Here is an 18,658-nt window from a genome sequence, read left to right on the forward strand (position 1 = left end):
CCTTCTTTAGTTAATTGATTGTTTGCGATCATTCCCGGTTGCTGGGAATTTCCTCCGGTTCGACCCTTGTCTGCCACACCTTGTCCCTCGTTTACCATTTATCAAGTTGATATTGTTATTATTATTATAATTACCATTATCGTTATCATTGCCAACTACGGAGTAGTCACGCTCACGATATTAGCCACCTCATTCCTTTTCATATCGAAGTTTCACCATCTTCTTCTCTTTTGGTTGCTTCCTCTGTCTTGGAAGTACCCTTCGTCTTTCCCTGATCATCTGCCAAATCTACCCAGCCTAGAACGACACCATAGCGGTCTTCAGTATCATGAGAGAAGTCTTGAGCGGGTTATGATCTATTGAGTCGCGACCAGTAACTGCCCCTTTCTGTTCCCAGCAATTGTTCGGGTGGCCTTGCTACCTCCTTCGGGCTATAGCCTTGATCGTGTGGAAATCATCACACACGCACACACAACTCTCAGTCTCGATCTTTTGTCCGTGCAGACCCAATTTCGATCTCATGTTGCTGAGCATCTTCAGGACTTCTCTGGCCCATATTCTGGGAGGCTTCACCCTTTTATCAACGTTCATCGCCACTGTCTTGGATGGTATCTGCTACAGTTTCTCCAAATCTTTATCATCGCACATTGCCTCGGTCGAATCAGCGATTGTGAGCTTGAGTGCAATCGACTGTGCAGTGATCACTGCCTTGTTATTTCTTTGGGTCAAGGATGTCCGAGCAGAAGTGAGGGCGCAGTGGAGGGGTCACCCGGCTATCCTCTACGGTCTGATCGCCGTCTACCTCTCTATTGCCACCGGTATCACGGCAGGAGGAATCGCCTGGAGTGCAGTCCAGTCCATGACAGGGAAAACAACTATGACTCACAAGCACCAGACCCTCATGCTAGCCCGCTGTATCATCTGGGCTATCTCCGTTTTGAGCCAAGGAATCCTGGGTGGCTATCTCCTAACCTCACTGACAAAACGTGAAGCTGGTGGTCGATGGTCAAGGTCCCTTTCTCAGGAGCTTGAGATTCTTCCCGACCGAGCCAGTGTTGGGGACAAGGATGACGTGGTGAAGTCTCCGTCAATCATCCTTGAGTCCCCACGGCCTTCCACTGAGGTGAAAAGAAGCTGCGACATTGTGCCGGAGCTTCAGCCTTCTGCTTCCCGCACAGATTCACAGAATTCGAATCGTTATTCCGGTCGGACGCTGTACCAACAGGACTCCAAGCAGAGCTCTTTCGACTTGCAGCGAACTCATATGGCGGTTACTGAGACTACGGTGACTCGTTCCCGAACAGATGACCAGCCTGGTAACCCGACTGTCAACCCTTCTAGCATGGAAGAACGGAGCGACCCCCCTAAGATCCGACGAAGCTACTCCGGGGCCAAAAGATCTTTCGAAGGCTTAATCCGTCAGTCCTCGTCAACTCGATCGTCGCCTGCCACATCTTCCACGCATTTAGCAGCTCCTGCGACTCCTGGTCGGCCTATTCCTCCGAAGCTGAAGCTCACCGACGAAAGCTTTATCCATCCATTGTTCCGGTCGGATAGTGCATCGCCTCCCCCAACTCCGATGCCAGGAACCACTGTAATCGCCTCACCGGCCGCTGGGCAGACCATCTCGGTGCAGACTTTGAATCGAGTGAGATCGACCCGGTCTCTCCGGTCCCACGTACCCCGAAGTCGGTCACCTTTATTTGAGCAAGTGGACCAGCCGCTTGTCGAGCTGGAGCGGAAGTCTGAGTCTTTAGAACGCAGTGGTCGGGAGTCTCCCATGCCCAGCTTCATCATGGCAGCGGATGTGCGAAGCAGTATCACCCGGTACGAGAAAAGATATGACTTGAATGAATCTCCTGACGAGAGCTAGTCAGGCGCGTTCCTGAAGGTCACAAGGAATTAGGATCTGGGTCTGGATGCCTTTCACTTGGTGTTATCATTGTTCTCTTTTGTTAGATATCCTAAATATAGCGTTTGATGTACTTAGCAATCCATATATATATATATATATATATATATAGTGCATGTAAAGCAGCATGAGTTCTGTGAATTAGAGTCTGAGGATGGATGAAGCAAAGGCTCGGAGCAGGCCAGCAGAAAATTAAGGTAAATTAGCGACCGGTAGAAGGATATCGATATCAGATTCCAGGGCACAGTTCGAGGAGCCACATGATAAACATGAGTGTCTCGAGTGGCAGTAGCAGTGTGTGTATACATACATACGTCTAGGCATGGAAGGGCCCTGGAGAGGCGAAGACGGGATATCAATTAGACTTGATTGGGATTACAAGGGATTGAGGGAGAGAGAGGCACGCCTTAACCTCCCCCAACGGATTGTCGATGATTGGTTTGGATTGTGGCCAGAAATCTATTTCCAGGGGACTATTGCGAGAGGAAGGGTTTCGCTCAATTTACCCTAGTATCCTGAATTCTAGTCTTGTAAGTTAAGGGTTGGGTTGAGGGGGTAAACAGAATTAAGTTATCATGGGGAAGGAGGAGAGAGGAAATGGCTCCCGAGTCCCTAAAAACCCAACTAACTGACTGCGTCTCCCGAGTCTAGTCTTTTTTTCCTCCGAGTGAGTGAGAGTACTCAGTCCGTACCTTACCTACTTCTCTACTTAACTTGGCAGCTGCAAACATTTAACCTCAGCTTGTCTGTCTATTACTAGGTACTGTACTAGGCAGGTAGTAACTTATCTGTCTGCGTCTTACCTCAGTTACAGGGCCAGTGCTTGTTTGTATCCTGGTGCAATTGGCCTGCATCTTTTCCCTTTTTCCTTTTCCCTCATTCCTCTTTCCATCATCATCATCATCATCATCTTCTTCTTCTTCCTCTTCATCGTCCTCTTCTGCTGCTCCACCCTCCACCTCCTTCTTGTGCTCTGCCTTGCTAGACCATTTCTTTTTCTTTCTTTTTCTTTGCCAATTTTTCTCCTTGGCCTCCCCCCCCCCCCCCTCCCTTCTTTTCTCTCGTACTTACCACCGTGTTGGAAGTGGCTTATCTTCTCCTTCTCCTTCTCCTCCATTTCTTGACTTCGAACTCTCTGCTAAGTGATCTTTCCGCTTGCTTGGCTTCTGGAGATCATCCATGAAGTGTCTTCTGGCATTGCGGGAAGCCTAAGGAGATTTTCATACTACAGTACATACTAGCCAACCTTTTCCTCTCGGGTGACGCTATTGACTCCAGGCCTCGCTCGCCGACTTTCAACCTGCATGGAGACGAGTAAAATCTCCTACGATCGGAATCTGTCGATCTCCACGTTCTCTTGAGGGGTTCTGGCTGCTACTGGGTACGGGAGGAGTGGCTAGTTGATCAGAGGGTCTATATCCGGCGAGTTTGTTCTACCCTCCAGCACAGTACAGGCCTTGCAGCGGGCCAACCAAGCGCCGCAGTTGGACGCCCATCGATCCACTTGGCCGAACCTCTTTTTACTTCCCTGATCCTCAACTCACATCAATTGATTCAATCATCATCATCTCCATCTCCATCTCCATCTCCATCTCCATCTCCATCTCCATCTCCCCCCTTCCCCCCTTCCCCCTCTCCCGATCTCCGTCGCTGTCGCAAATTCCGTTGACTTTTCTTTTTCTTTTCGACTCCGGGGTAAGTTACAAAAAACTTTCTTTTGACCCTGACTTCGATTTGTCGCATTGAACCTCTCGTTCTGCATTGAGTTCCAAGTTGCCTTACACTCCTTCCATTCTCAGTCTCATTCACATTTCCATTCCCATTACCACTACCTACTCTTGTCCCAGTCCGTTTTGTCGCCTTCTTCCACGTATCTGCCACCGTCACGATCAACTACCCTCAATTGCAGTGCATTGTTCTTCCTCTTCAATCAATGGCTGGTGTTGTAAAGCCCTTCAGCCTCTCCCTTCGGACATAGACTTTCTGGCATTGCTCCATGGATCGTCCGCGTCTCCCTTCCTTTCCCGATCGCTTCGTTCAATCCATACTACTGAGTGTACAATACTCCATGCATCTATTCACTTCCATCCATGCCCGGTTTGCTTGCTGAGGACCTCGTACCGTGTTGTTGCCGGCTGGAATAACTGTTCGTCTTCTGTGTATGTCTTGTTCCTGGCATTGACTTCCTCCAAACTTTCCACAACTGACACATTCTCCCCTCCCCCTCCCCCCTCCGGCCAATGCACTATTGCTTTGCTGTATCTCGTCCTGTCCTTGAATTTCTTTCCCGCTATCTTTTTCCTGGTTCCATTTTTGTCCTCTTCTTCCGTCTCCACCATCGCCATCACACTCACCTTGCAGTGTTTCCTGCACATTTCTTTCTCATATCATCATCAACCTTCTCTCTTCGTCATGGCGGATGTCCCATGAAATGTTCACCATCGTAATTTCACCATCACTGCTCTTCAGTCTCCTTCTCAAGCAACTTGAGTATTCGCTTTACTCTGACATCCCTATACTTCATCCTTGCTTGTTTCCTCTACTCCTGGACGAGTCATGTCTCATCATTGTGATTTGGTTTTCCTTTCGATTCTCTTCGACCGCCTACTAACATATTCCTTGGTGAAGGACAGCGATGGCGGGAGTTAAGCGGAAAATTGACGCCTCCCAAGGGTCTGCTGCAGCGGTATCAGGTGCTAATTCTACAACATTTGGTGCCGCACACAGCACTACTAGTAAGTCTACAATTGCATGCTACCCAACAGCGCTTCTAACCCGACCCACAGATTCTACCGCTGACGATGCATCTCACGTCCGCGTAACTCGAAGCTTGCGTTCAAGTCGAGATGTGCGTGCTACTCAAAATGATGCTCGTAATCACAGCAACGCTTCTGCCATGAGCGGAAGCAGCAGCAGCGACACCAACAGCAGTCACAGCAACAGCAACAACACTTATAAGCCTAATCCTAATCGCCCATCGCGTATCATCACTCTTAGCACTCGTGTCGCTCGGGCAAACACTGCAGCTCGTGAACGCGAACAAGCAGCACGGGACCAAGCCCTTCGCGAGAACGTAAGTCGTGAAACGCGTAACACTCGGACTCGTGCCAGTGCTTCGTTGCCTTCACAGCCAGCGGAAGGCGTAGTGGCACCTGTGCCTGAAACCCCACGGCATAAACGCGTGAAACGGGGGCCCACGATGGAAGAGACACCGAGAACCACGCGGCAATCGGCGCGGCTCAAAGCACATGTTCCATCCATCTCGACAGAGGATGGAATTGCTGATATAGGTCTGATACCGAAGCCTTCTGAATCAAGCCCTTTAGCAGCCGCTGCTCCAAGTAGCCGTACTCGGAACAAGAGTCGGCAATTCGCAGACAGTTCCAATGAGACCATTCACAGTGGTACAACCAATTTTATCGCTCCTGCAATCCCTGAGGCTGAATCACCCTCACCCGACCGGACGATCCTCAACCTTGTGGAAGATACGAAGCCTCTCCACGAGGAGCCTCACTTGAGCCCGAAGCTGGCTATTGAGGAATCTCCCAAGGGTACGGTGGTCGAGGACGAGAAGAACGGGATTAGCGAACCAGCACTTTCTGAAGCTGATGATTCAGTCGATGCTCCAAGCACCCCTAGTCCTCCATCGTCCTGGAAGCGAACATCACCTGGACTTCTACAGCATAATGGAGCTGATTCCGAGACCTTTCTCGAGTCACCCAGCAAAAAACCTAAGCTGGAAGAGGGCGAATCTGATCGTGTTTTGGAGCAGCAGTCACGGCCCGTTATCAATGGCCTCAACGGCAGGCCTCAATCAGAGTCTCATGTGGAGGCTATAACTGACTCGAAAGCCAATGGTCAGTCCCGGCATATCACAGAGGAAATTGAGGGCTCGACACCAGAGATTGTTACGGAGCCTACAGCTACTCGAGGTTTCCGCGGTGGGCGGGTTCGGGGCCGAGGGCGAGGGGGCCGCAGCAGGGGCGCCGCGCGCTTTGCAGCTAACAAACGAGGACGAGGTGGTACTCGTAGTGGCCGCGGACGTGCTGGCCGACAGCTTGACAGGTCAAGTGATGTCGAGCCTGACCGCTCTCCTTCTCCTAGTGCAGCAACTCAGAGACTCCGTGATCGACAGCGTGAGCTGGATAAGGCATTCAAGAAAGTGGCTGCCGCTCAGCGATTGGCTCTGGCAGTGCTGGCGACGCAGTCTGAGAGAAGAATCGCCCGAGACAAGAATGCACACAAGGATGTGCCCGAATTTGAGGAAGTTAACCGACAACTACAGGAGCGGTTGCGGCAGAAGAAGGACGTACTCCGCAGAGAATTCGAACTGAAAGCGGAGCAAGAAAATCGGTTGTTCCAAGCCTATAGAGAAGTAGTCGAGGAGCGATTCCAGGTAGGTCTCATATGCTAAAGCATCCAACCAGCATTCAAGGGAAGCCTGCTAATTACAGCAGGCATCCGCTCGCAATATCCGGGAGGAGCATTTGATCGCAAGTCAGGGAGCATACATGACATTTGTAAGAGGCCGACGTGCCGCGGAAGATGATGAGCACACAGAGGTAGGTGGCCTTTATGGTTCTGACACACTCCGTCAAAATGTCTATGCATTAATATGTGATATATGCTGATCAACCCCTACAGACGGACGATTCAGAAACCGAGCCCGAGCGGGGGCCAGTTGTGCCACCTGCGCGGGAAGTTTTCAGAGGGTTCAATTCTTCTTACGTTCGGATTCCCTCCGGCGCTGCTGCCTACGAACGGGCCTGGCTTGGCTGGGACGATTTCGTCCAGCGAGCTAAAGTAGGCGAAGACATCGACCCGCAAATGAAGGAAATGTGTGAATCAGGGCCTTTCTCTGGCTTCACTTCGGATGAGATCATCGACATGCTTGTGAAGGCGACTGGGGTAGTGGATGTACGAACAAACGCAACAACGGCAGGGGAGATGCAGCCCCCGGTTATACACGATGTACGCCCTCGAGCATTATCGGCCTTGGCGGATATCGCAGCCGCCGAAACACCTCGACCCCCTATTGCGGCTGTTCCCCGATTCCCGCCTGCTCCCCCCCATCGAACCATTCTCCCCCAACCTGCTCTGACGCATGGCCCTCCTGAGCCTCGGACCTTTGTCCTTCCTCCGCCCACTCCTCAGCGACAACAGCCCCGAAGGCTGCTCCCTGCCGGTCAGCAAATTCCGCCCATCAATGAGCAACTCGGCCTACCCGATCCATTTGCCTCGATGGGAGGACCGCCTCATCTTCCTCCACCGCCAGGATCGAATTTCCACCGACCTCCGCTTCCTGGTTACTTGACTGGACATCATGCTCCAAGTCTCTATTATCCCCCTCCGCCACCCCCTCCACCACCTGGACCCCGTCCACCTTACTAAAAGACGCAGAATCTGTTTCTAGGCGTTGTTTTCCTCAGTCGCGGCGTCATACTTTTGATTTACTGATTATCTTCCTTTCCTTTGCGGATGTGTGACGGAGGCTTTTGATTCATCTCTTCACTTCCTTGCTTCTTCTTTGGAGTAGATCATATTACCTTGGATTGTCTTGGATTGTGTTGGGAATTGGGAACTGGGAACTGGAACTTGGGACTTGGGACTTGGGACTTGCAGAGCGATTTGAAGTTTGTCTTATTTAGCAGTCACGGAGGATTCCTCTTAGCCGTGTAGTACCGCGTTTGTTCTAATTTACTGGTGATGGATGGTTGAAGGGTTGATCTTCAATTCAAGTCCAATATTTCTAATCCGGATGAATCATGATGGGTCATAATGACTCGACTGCGACTGACTGACTCTGTTTGGCCGTGTTTCGCCGCCTTCAGAACTCCGCCTCCTCCGCTCTCCTCCCGATTAGGTCTAGCCCGGCGGGGCGGGGCATTTCGGCCTCGAAGCTTTTTATTTCCTCGTGCTTTTCCTTCCCAGTCGCCATCAGTTCTAAGGCTGCCATCCTTTGCGAGTCCGACGCTGCAATCTCTAAAGTCGAGCTCAATTGCCCTTCTCGCTGCTATCTCTCGAAGCCTGCAACCTCTCCTTCGAGTGTCTTGCCGCCCCCTCACGAGACAATTCCACTCGACCGTTTGCCCCGCCTGCGCGCCTATTTTCCCTCCTCGACCCTCTTTCGTCTTTCTGATATTTGCGACTTCTCTGTCAGACTCAGGGAAGCGTTTCGACTGACTGACTTTTGGACGCCAATACAAGTCATACAGACCTCATCATAATCATCATTCCGATAAGCGAATTCGTGTGCGACTAGACGAAGTAATCATGGCTGTCCGTGCTCAATTCGAGAATTCCAACGAGTAAGATGGACCCGGCCTACGCAGTTGCAACTGCGCACTGCGCCTTGATTACTATATGCCAGTCATGAGCCTGGAAGATTGCTGACAGTCATAACAGTGTTGGAGTCTTCTCTCGCCTGACCAACTCATACGCCATTGTCGCCATTGGCGCTTCCGAGAACTTTTACAGGTGCGTCTTTCTTCTCTTGAGTTCTGGCCTGACCGCTTGTCATGGACTTTGTCAACTGACTTCTACACTAGTGTTTTCGAGGCTGAATTGCAGGATGTTATTCCTATCTGCCACGCTACCATTGCTGGTACTCGCATTGTCGGTCGTTTGACGGCAGGGTATGTCAATCCCGTTTGCGTGGAAGGGGCAAAAACATGGAATCAAATCCTGACGAGAAGAGTCCTACAGAAACCGCAAGGGTCTCCTTGTCCCCACTACTACCACAGACCAAGAGCTTCAGCACCTCCGCAACACACTGCCAGATTCGGTAAAAATCCAACGGATAGAGGAGCGGCTATCGGCCCTGGGCAACGTTATCTGCTGTAACGACCATGTCGCATTAATCCACCCCGATTTGGAACGTGAGACGGAAGAGATGTACGCTCCCCCTTTTCCATTTAATCTTGGCCGTCTGACATCTGCTAACCGTCGCTCCCTCTTTTCCAGTATTGCCGACGTTCTCGGCGTCGAAGTCTTCCGACAAACCGTGGCCGACAACGTCCTGACCGGCTCCTACATGGCCCTCTCCAACCAGGGCGGTATCGTCCACCCGAAGACCTCCATCCGCGACCAGGATGAGCTCTCCTCCCTGCTGCAGGTGCCCCTCGTCGCCGGTAGTGTCAACCGCGGTAGCCCCGTGGTCGGCGCCGGCATGGTCGTCAACGACTGGCTGGCCGTGACGGGTCTGGATACGACAGCGACGGAGCTGAGCGTCATCGAGAGTGTCTTCCGGCTGGGCGAGATGGGTCCCCGTGGTGTCGGACAGGGCACTGCCAACAAGGAGAGCATTGTGGAGAGTTTCTACTAGATTTTCTTTTCGACGCTTTCCCTCACTGCGATTGTCATGTTGTTTATGACCCATTCCATCTACATCCCAAAATATCCTTATTGTGCCATGACCCTATGAAGAAAACACCTTGCGAGTCCCGAGGAATTTTTCAGGTTTCCCAAGACTTATCATTTTGTAGAGGTTGGGGGTAAGCCGGAATGCTCCGAGCGAGAACGGTCTTATCATTCAAATAATGCACGCACTCTCATGAGAACAGACTAGAGCTGGTGATCGCGTAACTAGTAGCCCGGGTTTAACTGGCATACGCGATCTGCAAGCGAAAGCCAGAAGAAATAAGTTAGATACGAGCGCCCGGGGTAGCTAGCTAGTCTGCGCATAAAATCCTGGTCAAGAACGGAACGGCACCACGCCGTGTGGCATGGTGTGAGGGAGAAACTCCCGGGAGTTCAATGTATGAGAGAAAACTCCCGTAAAAGCAATTTATACAAAAACCAAGTTCCATCCTAAGCTATGGATTTCCTGGAAGCTTCAACCTGTTTGCACCTTCTGCTCCTGCCCCGCAGTTCAGTCTGATCTGCGAGACGGCAAACTGAATCGAATGTGGCTTCGAGTGAATAGATTGTTGTGAAGAGGGTATTCATGTAAGGAGGTGAACACATGATTGAAGTGAACGATGATTAAGGTCATGAAGAAAAAAATGAGAAGAGAGAAAAAAAAACAAGTATCGTCGAAAAGAGACAAAAAGGAAAGGGAATAATATCGCGGGGGATTTTTAAGACCAGCCAAAGAAAAATGACTATGAAAAAGATAAAAAGGAATGAACAAAAAGAGAGAAAGAAGCAATATAAGAATGATAATCGTGGATATAGAGAGAGAGAAAGAGAGAATAGCGCCCAAGGACTGCCAACTCCGAAAACACCAATCCAGATGCTGTTGCTATGAAAACGACATGAAAAAAAGATCCATGGCCAATCGGCGACTCCAACGGAATAGCTGTTAGGCCAACGATTATGGGCCCCGCCGTCCTCATCCCCGCTTGAGATATTGCTATACACGTCCTTTAATGCCAATCTGTGATGTTTGGAACTGATTCCCTTCCTCTTCACTGTGACGGTCTTCTTCGAGGAGCGGTGGTGGTGATGGAGGTGGAGGAGGTGCAGGGGGCGGGGTGGGCTCGGCGCTCTCTCCCTGCATGTTGGCATCGTCGCCACTCAAGGTCTGTTGCTTATATTCGTCTTGGTCATCTTCCATGTCGTTTCCAGGGCTCATCGGTGGAGGGGGAGGCGGAGGCGGGGTGAAAGAGCGTGGTCGTTTGGAAGAAGACGGCGTGGTGAAATCTGTCGCGCTGCCGTCGCCGGTGGCCATGTCTTCTTCCCTCTTCCGCTTGAGGATCCCTTGCATCTCTCCCACGGAGAGCATTTTTGTGTCTCCCTCCTGTGCTGGTCTGTCATGGTCGTCTTCATCATCCGACATTCTCACGTCAGGATCATCCTCCGCCAGGCCAGCAGCAGTCGCGACGGCTGGTCTCATATGTGCTTCCTTTGATTGCCGTTCTGCCCTGCGCTTCTCGTGGGCCCTGTGCTTTACGACAGCCTTATCGAAGAATTCCTTGCAAAAGGTCTTGACTTTCTTTTGCTGCTTTTCATCGATCTTGGTGGGATCTTCGACACGATTGTTCTTGAAGTCCGAGTTGACAAGTTTCTTAGCAACCTATTATCGGATACTTGGTAAGCATATCGACACAGCATTCCCAGACTTGAGACCGGCCTTACATCTTTAGCATAACGTTTCAGATCATCTTTGGGAAGCTTGTGCTTGAACTTGTCTACCACGTACTTGACGTGGGGAAACAGCTGTGATCAGATTAGCTCTGGGTCTTCCCGATCATCGAATCGCATGTCTGATTGTGTAGGAGCAAGGACGAACCGTGTTCTCGTAAATCTTTTTTCGTTTTTCCTCGCTCAAACTCCGCCACTTCTCCTGGCCCTCTTTCTGGTCTGGGATTGCCTTGAAGGTCTGTGGGGTGACCGGTGTGCCTGATTTTTCCTTAGGTGTATTCTCCTTGGCATTCATGATACCGTCAATGATATCCTGCAACGCCTTGTCCCGCGATTCCTTCGCTGGCGGGCCTGGTTGAGGCGCGGGCGCGCTCGGGCGTGTCCAAGTTACCTCGCCCCGAGATGAGTAGAAGTATGTTCTTCCGTTAGAATCAGCAGCGAACCATCCCGGAGGAAGGGGGTTGAATTGACGACGGAAGGGCCGAGGACCGTTGTGAAGGGGACCTCTCGGGATGTGGCCTGCTCGTTGAGCAGCTGGACCGCGAGGTGCGTCGATGGATCTGGACCTTGATCGGGACCGAGATTTGGACCGCCGTCGCTCGTCACGAGTAGTCTCACGGCGCTCGAACTGACTGATCGCCTGCGGAGTGGCATTGGGGTCCCTTTTCATTCGAGGAATGCGGTAGCCTACTTCAAGTGTGGACCAGACCTGTAGCAATATGGCTGCCTTCTTCTCGACACGCTCATCCCCGCAACCGGTCAAGGGCTGAATGGTCGACTCAATCTTGGAGTCGAGGATCTTATTCCGCGTCAGACGTGGAAACCTGTCTAGGATATCCAGAATCTGCAAGACCACGTTGAAATCTTCCTTCCACATGCTGAGTTGTGAATTCAGAATCTGATAGCCATGCATTTTGACCACGCGGTTCGAAACCCGTTCATCTTCACAGCGCTGAATGCGACCCAGTAATTTGACAGCGATCCACTTCTCCTTGCACTGCATCAAAGCAGCCATGACTTTAGTGACTCCATTCTCATCCAGAGACTTGGGCTGAACACTGTCCACATACTCTTCATCATCCTCGCCCATCTTCTTCTTGCGCGGCCGCTTCGCTACAGCTGTGTCCCACCCATCTGAATCTTCGATACCCAAGGCCTCAATGGTGGCGTGAGATAATTTGGTCGCCCGCTCAGTCTGAGTCCGCCCACCAATGAAGCCAGTGCAGTTGGGTTCTCCACAGTAGCATGGTTGAGGATCGGCTCCATAACGGTCAACATTGTAGTTGAACACAAGTTCCTCTCCAGCTCGGATGTGTCGTTCAGCAAAAATACCCATTCGCAGCTTCTCCCCGACCACCCATTTGTCGACATAACAATTTGGGTTGCATGAGTGATTGCAAAAACGACCCAGGTTGCCTTTCTTTGTCGCGTCAACAAATTCACCTTTACTGAGAGACATGAAGTAAAAGTGCTTGATGCCCTCCTCGTCATATTGTCGCATACGGCGGCGAAACTGCCCTTCGTTGATAACTTCGCCCACATACTCGAAGATAAACTCATGCGGTCGCAAATCGGCCTCCGCGCGAAGACCAAACCCTTTCTTTTCTGTCTTGATCACTGCCACCGGGGCATATTCTCGTTGTTGAAAGCGCTGGTTCTGGCATTCTGGCCCGCAACCGCAGTCGCCCATACATTCGATTTTTGTGGCGCGGTTGATGCAGTCCGAATCCTCTCCACAAGCCAAATTCTTAGCAACCGAGGGATCTGCCTCAAATTAGTGCGTCTTCATTTTACGACAGCCAAGGATGTAAAGGAATAGCCCGCTCCATATTTTTGCATGGTCTCAACAGGGAAGATGAGGGGGGGAGGGGGGGGGGGCAAACGAAAGGCATTGGGTTGGTGTGGTGTGCTTGAGAATTTCTCAACGTGTTTGAAGCGGGGATCCGAAATGCAGCGCCACGCGTGGAAAACCGCCCACGAAAACATAAGCAAGGAAAGGCGACAGAACAAAAAACAAAAGGTGCAACGGGATCGGAGGAACATAGAAACTGAGTACTTACCCCATTCTTCCGCGCAGTCGCATTCCATCGCATGCTCAGTATAGCCCATGTACTTATTGGCATATGTGCAAGCATCCATAACCTCGAAAGTCTCCTGTGCCTGCGCCGTGCTGTCCGGCAAATGTAAAAATAGTTGTGGTGGTCTTGCAGCGACCTTCTGCGAGGAACTGCGTGTCAACTTGGGAGGCTGGCCCGGTTCGAGTTTGACCGAGATATCACCTCCAACTTTTTCCTCCATGTTGTCTGGCTGGGCCGTCTCCGTGGCTTCAAGCTTTGCTTCGTCGCCGATTTGGTTGTGATCGTAATCGTCCTCCGGCTCTTTCTTGACCGGAGATCGGGAGGTAGGCCGCGAGGCTGACTGAGACGCCGAAAGCGCGTGGGTGTCCTTAAGACCTGCAAGAGAGGAGGCGTCCGAGGCCGCGTCGAACTCGTGCTTGCTCATGGCTCCGGCGCCGTTGAGTATCGGAGTATCGGGGGTTGCGTCAGAGTCTAGCTTCAGCGCGGTCACCGCATTCGCGATGGGCTCTGACTGACGGTCCGCGTTGTCATGAGGGGACATGACGACACGGACGGTGCGCGCAAACGATCAGAGCCAGCCGGGGAATGCGCTGTTATAGGATCGGTTCCCAGCGCGTGGTGGTTGGTGAAAGAGGGTGTTCTGGATTGCGGAATAGGTATCGTAAAAGAAAAGAGAAAAAGGGAACCTCGAGGATGAGATGCAAGGTGGGCAAAGGAAAAGACAAGAAAAGAAAAAAAAAAACCAAATAAGAAGGAAAAGAGGCTCAAAGGAGGGTTCGCAGTAAGTTGAAGAAGAAAGATGGCGGGCAAAATAATTGGTGCGAGAAGAGCAAGAAGCAGTGAAAGTCGCAAGCCGAAGCAGCAAATCGTCCACGTTTTCCGCGGGTGCCAAGAATCATCGATGAATCGAGGACTCAAGCAATGTAAGGGAGATATTTAAACAATGATTCTCTCATTTTTCCTCTGGCACACGAAATCTTTCTCTTTCTATCTTGTGCCTTTCTCACTTTCTCTTAATTCTAGCAATCGAGAAAAAAAAAGGCACCTGGCTTACAAGGAGACTTCCTCATCTACCTCTTTCCCTAACCAACCTTTCAACTCCCTTCATCATGAACCATTCGCCATCTTCTGGATCCATGCCACACACAATATCTGGAGAGACCAATCCTCCTCACTTTCTTTCTTCCTTTTCTCTTTCTTCCACGGTCGATTTCCTTCAGAAGATTAAGATAATTCCTCTGAGCTCATGCTCTTGATAGTAAGATGAGTAACGAGCAACACTTCATGTTCCTGTCGGACAAGCCGGGCTCATAATGCGTGTTTCGAGCGGAACAATCTTTTCACATGGTGGTCTTACAGGGCCTCATGTTGTATTTCTCCGATCATCTAATAGCATCGGTAGTTATCCTGTCGAGATTCATGCCTACTCAAGCTCCTTCATCAGCAACATCCTCGCTACCACAGGGCGGTCGATATCGAACTCTGTTTATCAACTGTCGACATGGACAGCCAGGGGCTGATCAACTCTCCCACTATAGGCACTGGCAGAAGCATTAGTGCATGGTGCATCGGCGATCCACTTATACTCAGCCCCGCGCTCCCTCTGGTGCAAAAAACTGTCAGCATGCAATAACTCGAAGCTGGAGCGAAGATTTGCTTCGTAGAGTAGGATGATCATTCTTAAGGCGTTAGAGTCAGCAATGAAGACTGGCACACAATGGAAACATGCCAGAGACGAATCACGGAGCAGAAAAGGGATATATGCATTGACTGGAACTCAGACACAAATGTGAAGGCAATTGTGCTGTAGTGAAAAGGTGTAAGGCGATTTACAAAAGGTCAACTGCGTTTGACCCCATTAAGAGTGGCTTGATTTGGTTGGAATGGTGGTTTTTTTTTTTCGTGAGCTAAGCCTTCCATTCCACACTCCAAGAGGCGGAAACGCTTCAAACTCGTGGTCAGTAGGTTAAGAGAGTAATTAGGTGAACAAGTGGAGAGGGATATTGAAATACCAGTACACGGAAAATTTGGTACCTCCTGGGCTAGGAGAATATATACAGTACAGGCCCTAGCTGCAGTGGATGAGCACCGATCGCCCAACCAAGTGATGGCTGGCTTTTGCGTGGAATGGAACCATAGGCCACAAGAAGTCCAAACCATCAGTGCTAGAGCTATAGCCGGGCCTTGCTTCTGCAGCTCACTACCTTAGGTTGGCAGGGGAGCAGGGACCCCCTCTCACGCACTAGAGAGGACGTGTCAAGTATCAAATACTCCGTCTCAAGCATGCAGTAGAGGCCGTGGACGACAAGGTGGGTTGGAAGCACTGAGAGGCGTCAATCCCGAGGGACCTATCAAGCTTAACGCTGTTCTCCCGTCCTTCCAGAGACTTTTGATGTTCTCATTCTTCCGGTGCCTTCAAGGGGCGGTTAGCGATTGGAGGTAATCAGAGCTTAACCTGGCGCATCGTGCACCGTTGCTCGATCTGTAGATATGCTAACCACGGTGAAAACAGGTGTCAGATGTCAACAAGAATTAGTGACTGAGTCACTTGTTAGATCTTAGTGCGTTGATTAGTAGTTAATGTTAGTCTGTCAGTCAGCAGCCGATTGTCAGTGAGAAATGATGTTACCATAATTGATCGGAGGAGAAAGAGTGCTTACTACTAATCATACTCGAATATAGAAACAAGGGAATCAACACCCACGATAGTCAATTTGGAATGCAAACATGCATAAACCGATGTTGCTTCGCAAGAAAAGATAAAGTCATAGTGACAGATAGTTAAATGGAGGGAGGGAGGAGGGGAAAGAGTGGAACGGAACCAAGTTAGACTCTTTTACTACAGAGTAGACTCCGCCCTAGTAATGCCGGACCACCGAAAATGGAATGACGCCGGTGTCAGGTATTATTAGCATCCGAATCGATCGCGTCCTTGAGATTAATTGTTCTATATAGTGTAAGTATAAACTGTGGTTGACTATTCAATATTACTGAATATCGATTGGTCGTCCCAGTTGGCTGGTAACTGACTTGGTTGGAAAAATGCCACTACAGAGAAATTGACAACGTACTCCGTACTGTAGGTACATACAGTACGCGTATAGCCTACAAAATTACGGACACTAAGACAGATGATGGCCCAAGCCCTAGGAGAAAAAATTTGGTTCGCTGAGGAAAGTGCACATGTCAAGTAGTATTGATGGAATTAAACCTTTTCGGACAGGACCTACAAAAAACTGTATACAGTACATACCTGCGCTGAGACTACATGGGTACGATGCTCTTCCTAATTTGATCTCAATGCACAGGCCAGCTCATACTCGTACTAAGTCTCATCAAAAGCGTGCGTGTTGAGATCGACTGCAGCCCATAGGAATCCTTCCTGGCCGTCTGGAATTTCTCCGGATGGTAACTTTACTTACATAGTACTGTACACCGATAGTAACTTACTAGTCACTCGAGTACTACGGTACAAGCGCAACGGGTACCTGAGATGTGGGGCTGCCACGGTCTTTTTTCCACCTGCCAACAAAGAGTCAAAGACACCGGTACCTTCACGGCGGGTACCGGATACCGTACTAGACTACTGTTAGTCTGCTCCGTAACTTCAAATGCGCCACAGGTTCCCGTGGCCTCCCCCTCCTCCCTCCCGGGGGGCTCTTTGTTCATCCTTTCCCTCTTGGAGTTCTCACTCCTTTCCCTCCACCCTCTGTTCCTCCCCCTCTGCCTCCTCAACCATCTTGCCCCATCTTTTTCATGTCTATTCGCGCAGTTCAAAATTCAATTCATTGGAGGAAGTGGGTGTTCTTGCTTCAACACCATTTGGCAAGTGGCTGAAAGCTAGGAGGTTGAAGTAGGGGGCCAAACCTCCCCCCTCCCAAGACCCAGTTTCAACGCCACGCAGGACTACGGTACTATAAGCAGACTACATTTCAGACGGTTGCTTCAAATTGGCGGGGCCTTGCTCCCTCCTGCGTGCATGGTTCTCGTGCATGGACCATTGTCAGTCTCAATTAGACATTACGCTGCAGAGTACAGGCCATCTTCGCTTTCGATTCAGTGGCTCCCCCTCCACAGCGACTAATAAGTCAAGACTTGCTGCTTGTTTGGTTCCTCCGGTCATAATTGACCCGTCGATTATCAGGGGCAATTCGCAAGACGCTCCGTCGATGGGCGAGTAACTAGTAGTAGTAACACGCTACTACTACTTACGAAAGACTTGCAGCTCACAAGCGCAGCAGCGGCATGCGTCGAACCTGCCCCGTGGGCCGATATCATCGCCCGTTCGCTGTACAGTGCATTTTCCTGATGGTTTTCGTCCCTGCGCGCCCTGTCTGTTACTTGTTGGACGGGATGGTAGGTATGAAACCAACAGTGACAGCAGAAGGACCCCAACCACACCTCCACCCCCATCCTCTTCCTTTCCTGCACGATATTATAATATGATGTTTATGCCATTTACTCTTAACCTTTGGCTATTCCCGACGGAGGGCCAGTACAGCTCGTTTACAATGAGTGTTGCTTACCTTTACTCGCTTCCCTTCACATGTCTTCCACCTCCACCGTGCCTTTTCTAATTATCTTCGATTGGGGCAGCCTTGTCCCACCCAAAGTTATCATACATGACATATACTGCTTGCTTCCACTAAGCTTGACAGACTGTCCGGATCAAAGTCACTACTATGCTTGGTGAATAGGAGAGAGGAAGAACGAGGGAGAGAGCCAAGTAGCAACTTATCCCGGTCTGGCCGTTTCGGAACATCCTTGCAGTCTTCGTTCCATTGCTTTTTGCACTAACGGGACCCGTTTATTTACCCAGCCTCCAGGATTTTGCTCCTCGTCTGCGCCTATTGCGGAGCCTTTCACCCCACCTTGCGGTTATCAAGCACCTCCGCCGCTATCCAATTTCTGCCAGTCATTGCGGTGTGCATTCCCGCTATCGTGAATAAGGCCAATGCACATTTTTACATGCGCCGTAACTGTGCGCCAGAAGTCCAGGTTCATAGTACGCAGGCCTCCAGACATGGCTAATGACCATGGAAGCTCACTCTAGCCAATCTTCTACAAGTTTTTGACTTGAATATCATCTTCCTGGGAACTGTTGCTTCCAGTACCCGGCCCACACTCTCTCGACCGACCCAGCCCATCGGTGCGTCTGGATGCGTCCACGGTAATTCGCTTATCATGCACGCTATGGAGACCGTACTCCATCCTATGAGAGGGATCTTTCCGCCCCAGAGGTTGACTGAACCTTTGGTCTAGAAATGGCAAGCTTCTTCGCAGTCCACAGCCGTGGCTTGACGTTTCTTCGCGCCTATTAGCCATCATCTATTTCCACGGTATTTCTCCAATCCACAAACACGGCTTTAAACTTTGGTTCCATCCCGTAGTCAGGGCGTACAGCAGTAGTCGCAGGCTGTTGTCGCATTACTTCTTCACGCCGAGCCCGGCTAGGTCCTGTGTCCCTACACGCTCACCCGGCCAGGTTCCCATGGTGTCCCAGCAACATGCATCCTTAGCTCTTTCCCTATGCTCTGTCGTGCCCCTCCTGGTCTTTTTCGTCCTTTCGTGGGCCGGCCAGGGC

General features: G+C 50.6%; 4 protein-coding genes across 4 annotated transcripts; 3 read left to right on the plus strand and 1 right to left on the minus strand.

The window, feature by feature from the left end:
• Positions 1 to 217: 217 nt before the first annotated feature.
• BO82DRAFT_350298 (uncharacterized protein) lies at positions 218 to 1,988 on the plus strand. The gene has a single exon (XM_025634112.1). The coding sequence runs from the start codon at positions 521 to 523 to the stop codon at positions 1,871 to 1,873; it is 1,353 nt and encodes a 450-aa protein (XP_025496791.1). The 5' UTR covers positions 218 to 520; the 3' UTR covers positions 1,874 to 1,988.
• Positions 1,989 to 4,251: 2,263 nt separating this feature from the next.
• On the plus strand, positions 4,252 to 7,632 carry BO82DRAFT_300633 (uncharacterized protein). Its single transcript, XM_025632061.1, has 4 exons — positions 4,252 to 4,647; positions 4,699 to 6,308; positions 6,370 to 6,474; positions 6,557 to 7,632. Exons 1-4 carry the CDS (start codon positions 4,548 to 4,550, stop codon positions 7,301 to 7,303), a joined length of 2,562 nt encoding a protein of 853 aa, XP_025496792.1. The 5' UTR covers positions 4,252 to 4,547; the 3' UTR covers positions 7,304 to 7,632.
• A 218-nt stretch (positions 7,633 to 7,850) lies between these two features.
• Positions 7,851 to 9,618, plus strand: BO82DRAFT_350301 (translation initiation factor 6). The gene is made up of 5 exons (XM_025634113.1): positions 7,851 to 8,220; positions 8,318 to 8,389; positions 8,461 to 8,547; positions 8,618 to 8,806; positions 8,876 to 9,618. Exons 1-5 carry the CDS (start codon positions 8,186 to 8,188, stop codon positions 9,234 to 9,236), a joined length of 744 nt encoding a protein of 247 aa, XP_025496793.1. The 5' UTR covers positions 7,851 to 8,185; the 3' UTR covers positions 9,237 to 9,618.
• Positions 9,619 to 10,241: 623 nt separating this feature from the next.
• set2 (SET and WW domain protein) lies at positions 10,242 to 13,726 on the minus strand. The gene is made up of 4 exons (XM_025641639.1): positions 13,057 to 13,726; positions 11,145 to 12,760; positions 10,991 to 11,071; positions 10,242 to 10,928 (listed from the first exon to the last, which is right to left on the minus strand). Exons 1-4 carry the CDS (start codon positions 13,613 to 13,615, stop codon positions 10,266 to 10,268), a joined length of 2,919 nt encoding a protein of 972 aa, XP_025496794.1. The 5' UTR covers positions 13,616 to 13,726; the 3' UTR covers positions 10,242 to 10,265.
• Positions 13,727 to 18,658: the final 4,932 nt, after the last annotated feature.

Source organism: Aspergillus uvarum (assembly GCF_003184745.1).
Source record: "Aspergillus uvarum CBS 121591 unplaced genomic scaffold BO82scaffold_3, whole genome shotgun sequence".
NCBI lineage: Eukaryota > Fungi > Ascomycota > Eurotiomycetes > Eurotiales > Aspergillaceae > Aspergillus > Aspergillus uvarum.

Bases quoted from the DNA above. Each gene is read 5' to 3' on its own strand.
- set2 (XM_025641639.1), bottom strand. From the start codon at position 13,615: ATGTCCCCTCATGACAACGCGGACCGTCAGTCAGAGCCCATCGCGAAT. The intron at 12,761-13,056 runs GTAAGTACTCAG...AATTTGAGGCAG, and splicing joins CGACTGCGCGGAAGAATGGG to ATCCCTCGGTTGCTAAGAAT. The intron at 10,929-10,990 runs GTAAGGCCGGTC...ATCCGATAATAG, and splicing joins TGAAACGTTATGCTAAAGAT to GTTGCTAAGAAACTTGTCAA.
- BO82DRAFT_350298 (XM_025634112.1), top strand. From the start codon at position 521: ATGTTGCTGAGCATCTTCAGGACTTCTCTGGCCCATATTCTGGGAGGC.
- BO82DRAFT_300633 (XM_025632061.1), top strand. From the start codon at position 4,548: ATGGCGGGAGTTAAGCGGAAAATTGACGCCTCCCAAGGGTCTGCTGCA. The intron at 6,309-6,369 runs GTAGGTCTCATA...TAATTACAGCAG, and splicing joins TAGTCGAGGAGCGATTCCAG to GCATCCGCTCGCAATATCCG. The intron at 6,475-6,556 runs GTAGGTGGCCTT...CAACCCCTACAG, and splicing joins AAGATGATGAGCACACAGAG to ACGGACGATTCAGAAACCGA.
- BO82DRAFT_350301 (XM_025634113.1), top strand. From the start codon at position 8,186: ATGGCTGTCCGTGCTCAATTCGAGAATTCCAACGA. The intron at 8,390-8,460 runs GTGCGTCTTTCT...CTTCTACACTAG, and splicing joins GCTTCCGAGAACTTTTACAG to TGTTTTCGAGGCTGAATTGC. The intron at 8,807-8,875 runs GTACGCTCCCCC...CCTCTTTTCCAG, and splicing joins GAACGTGAGACGGAAGAGAT to TATTGCCGACGTTCTCGGCG.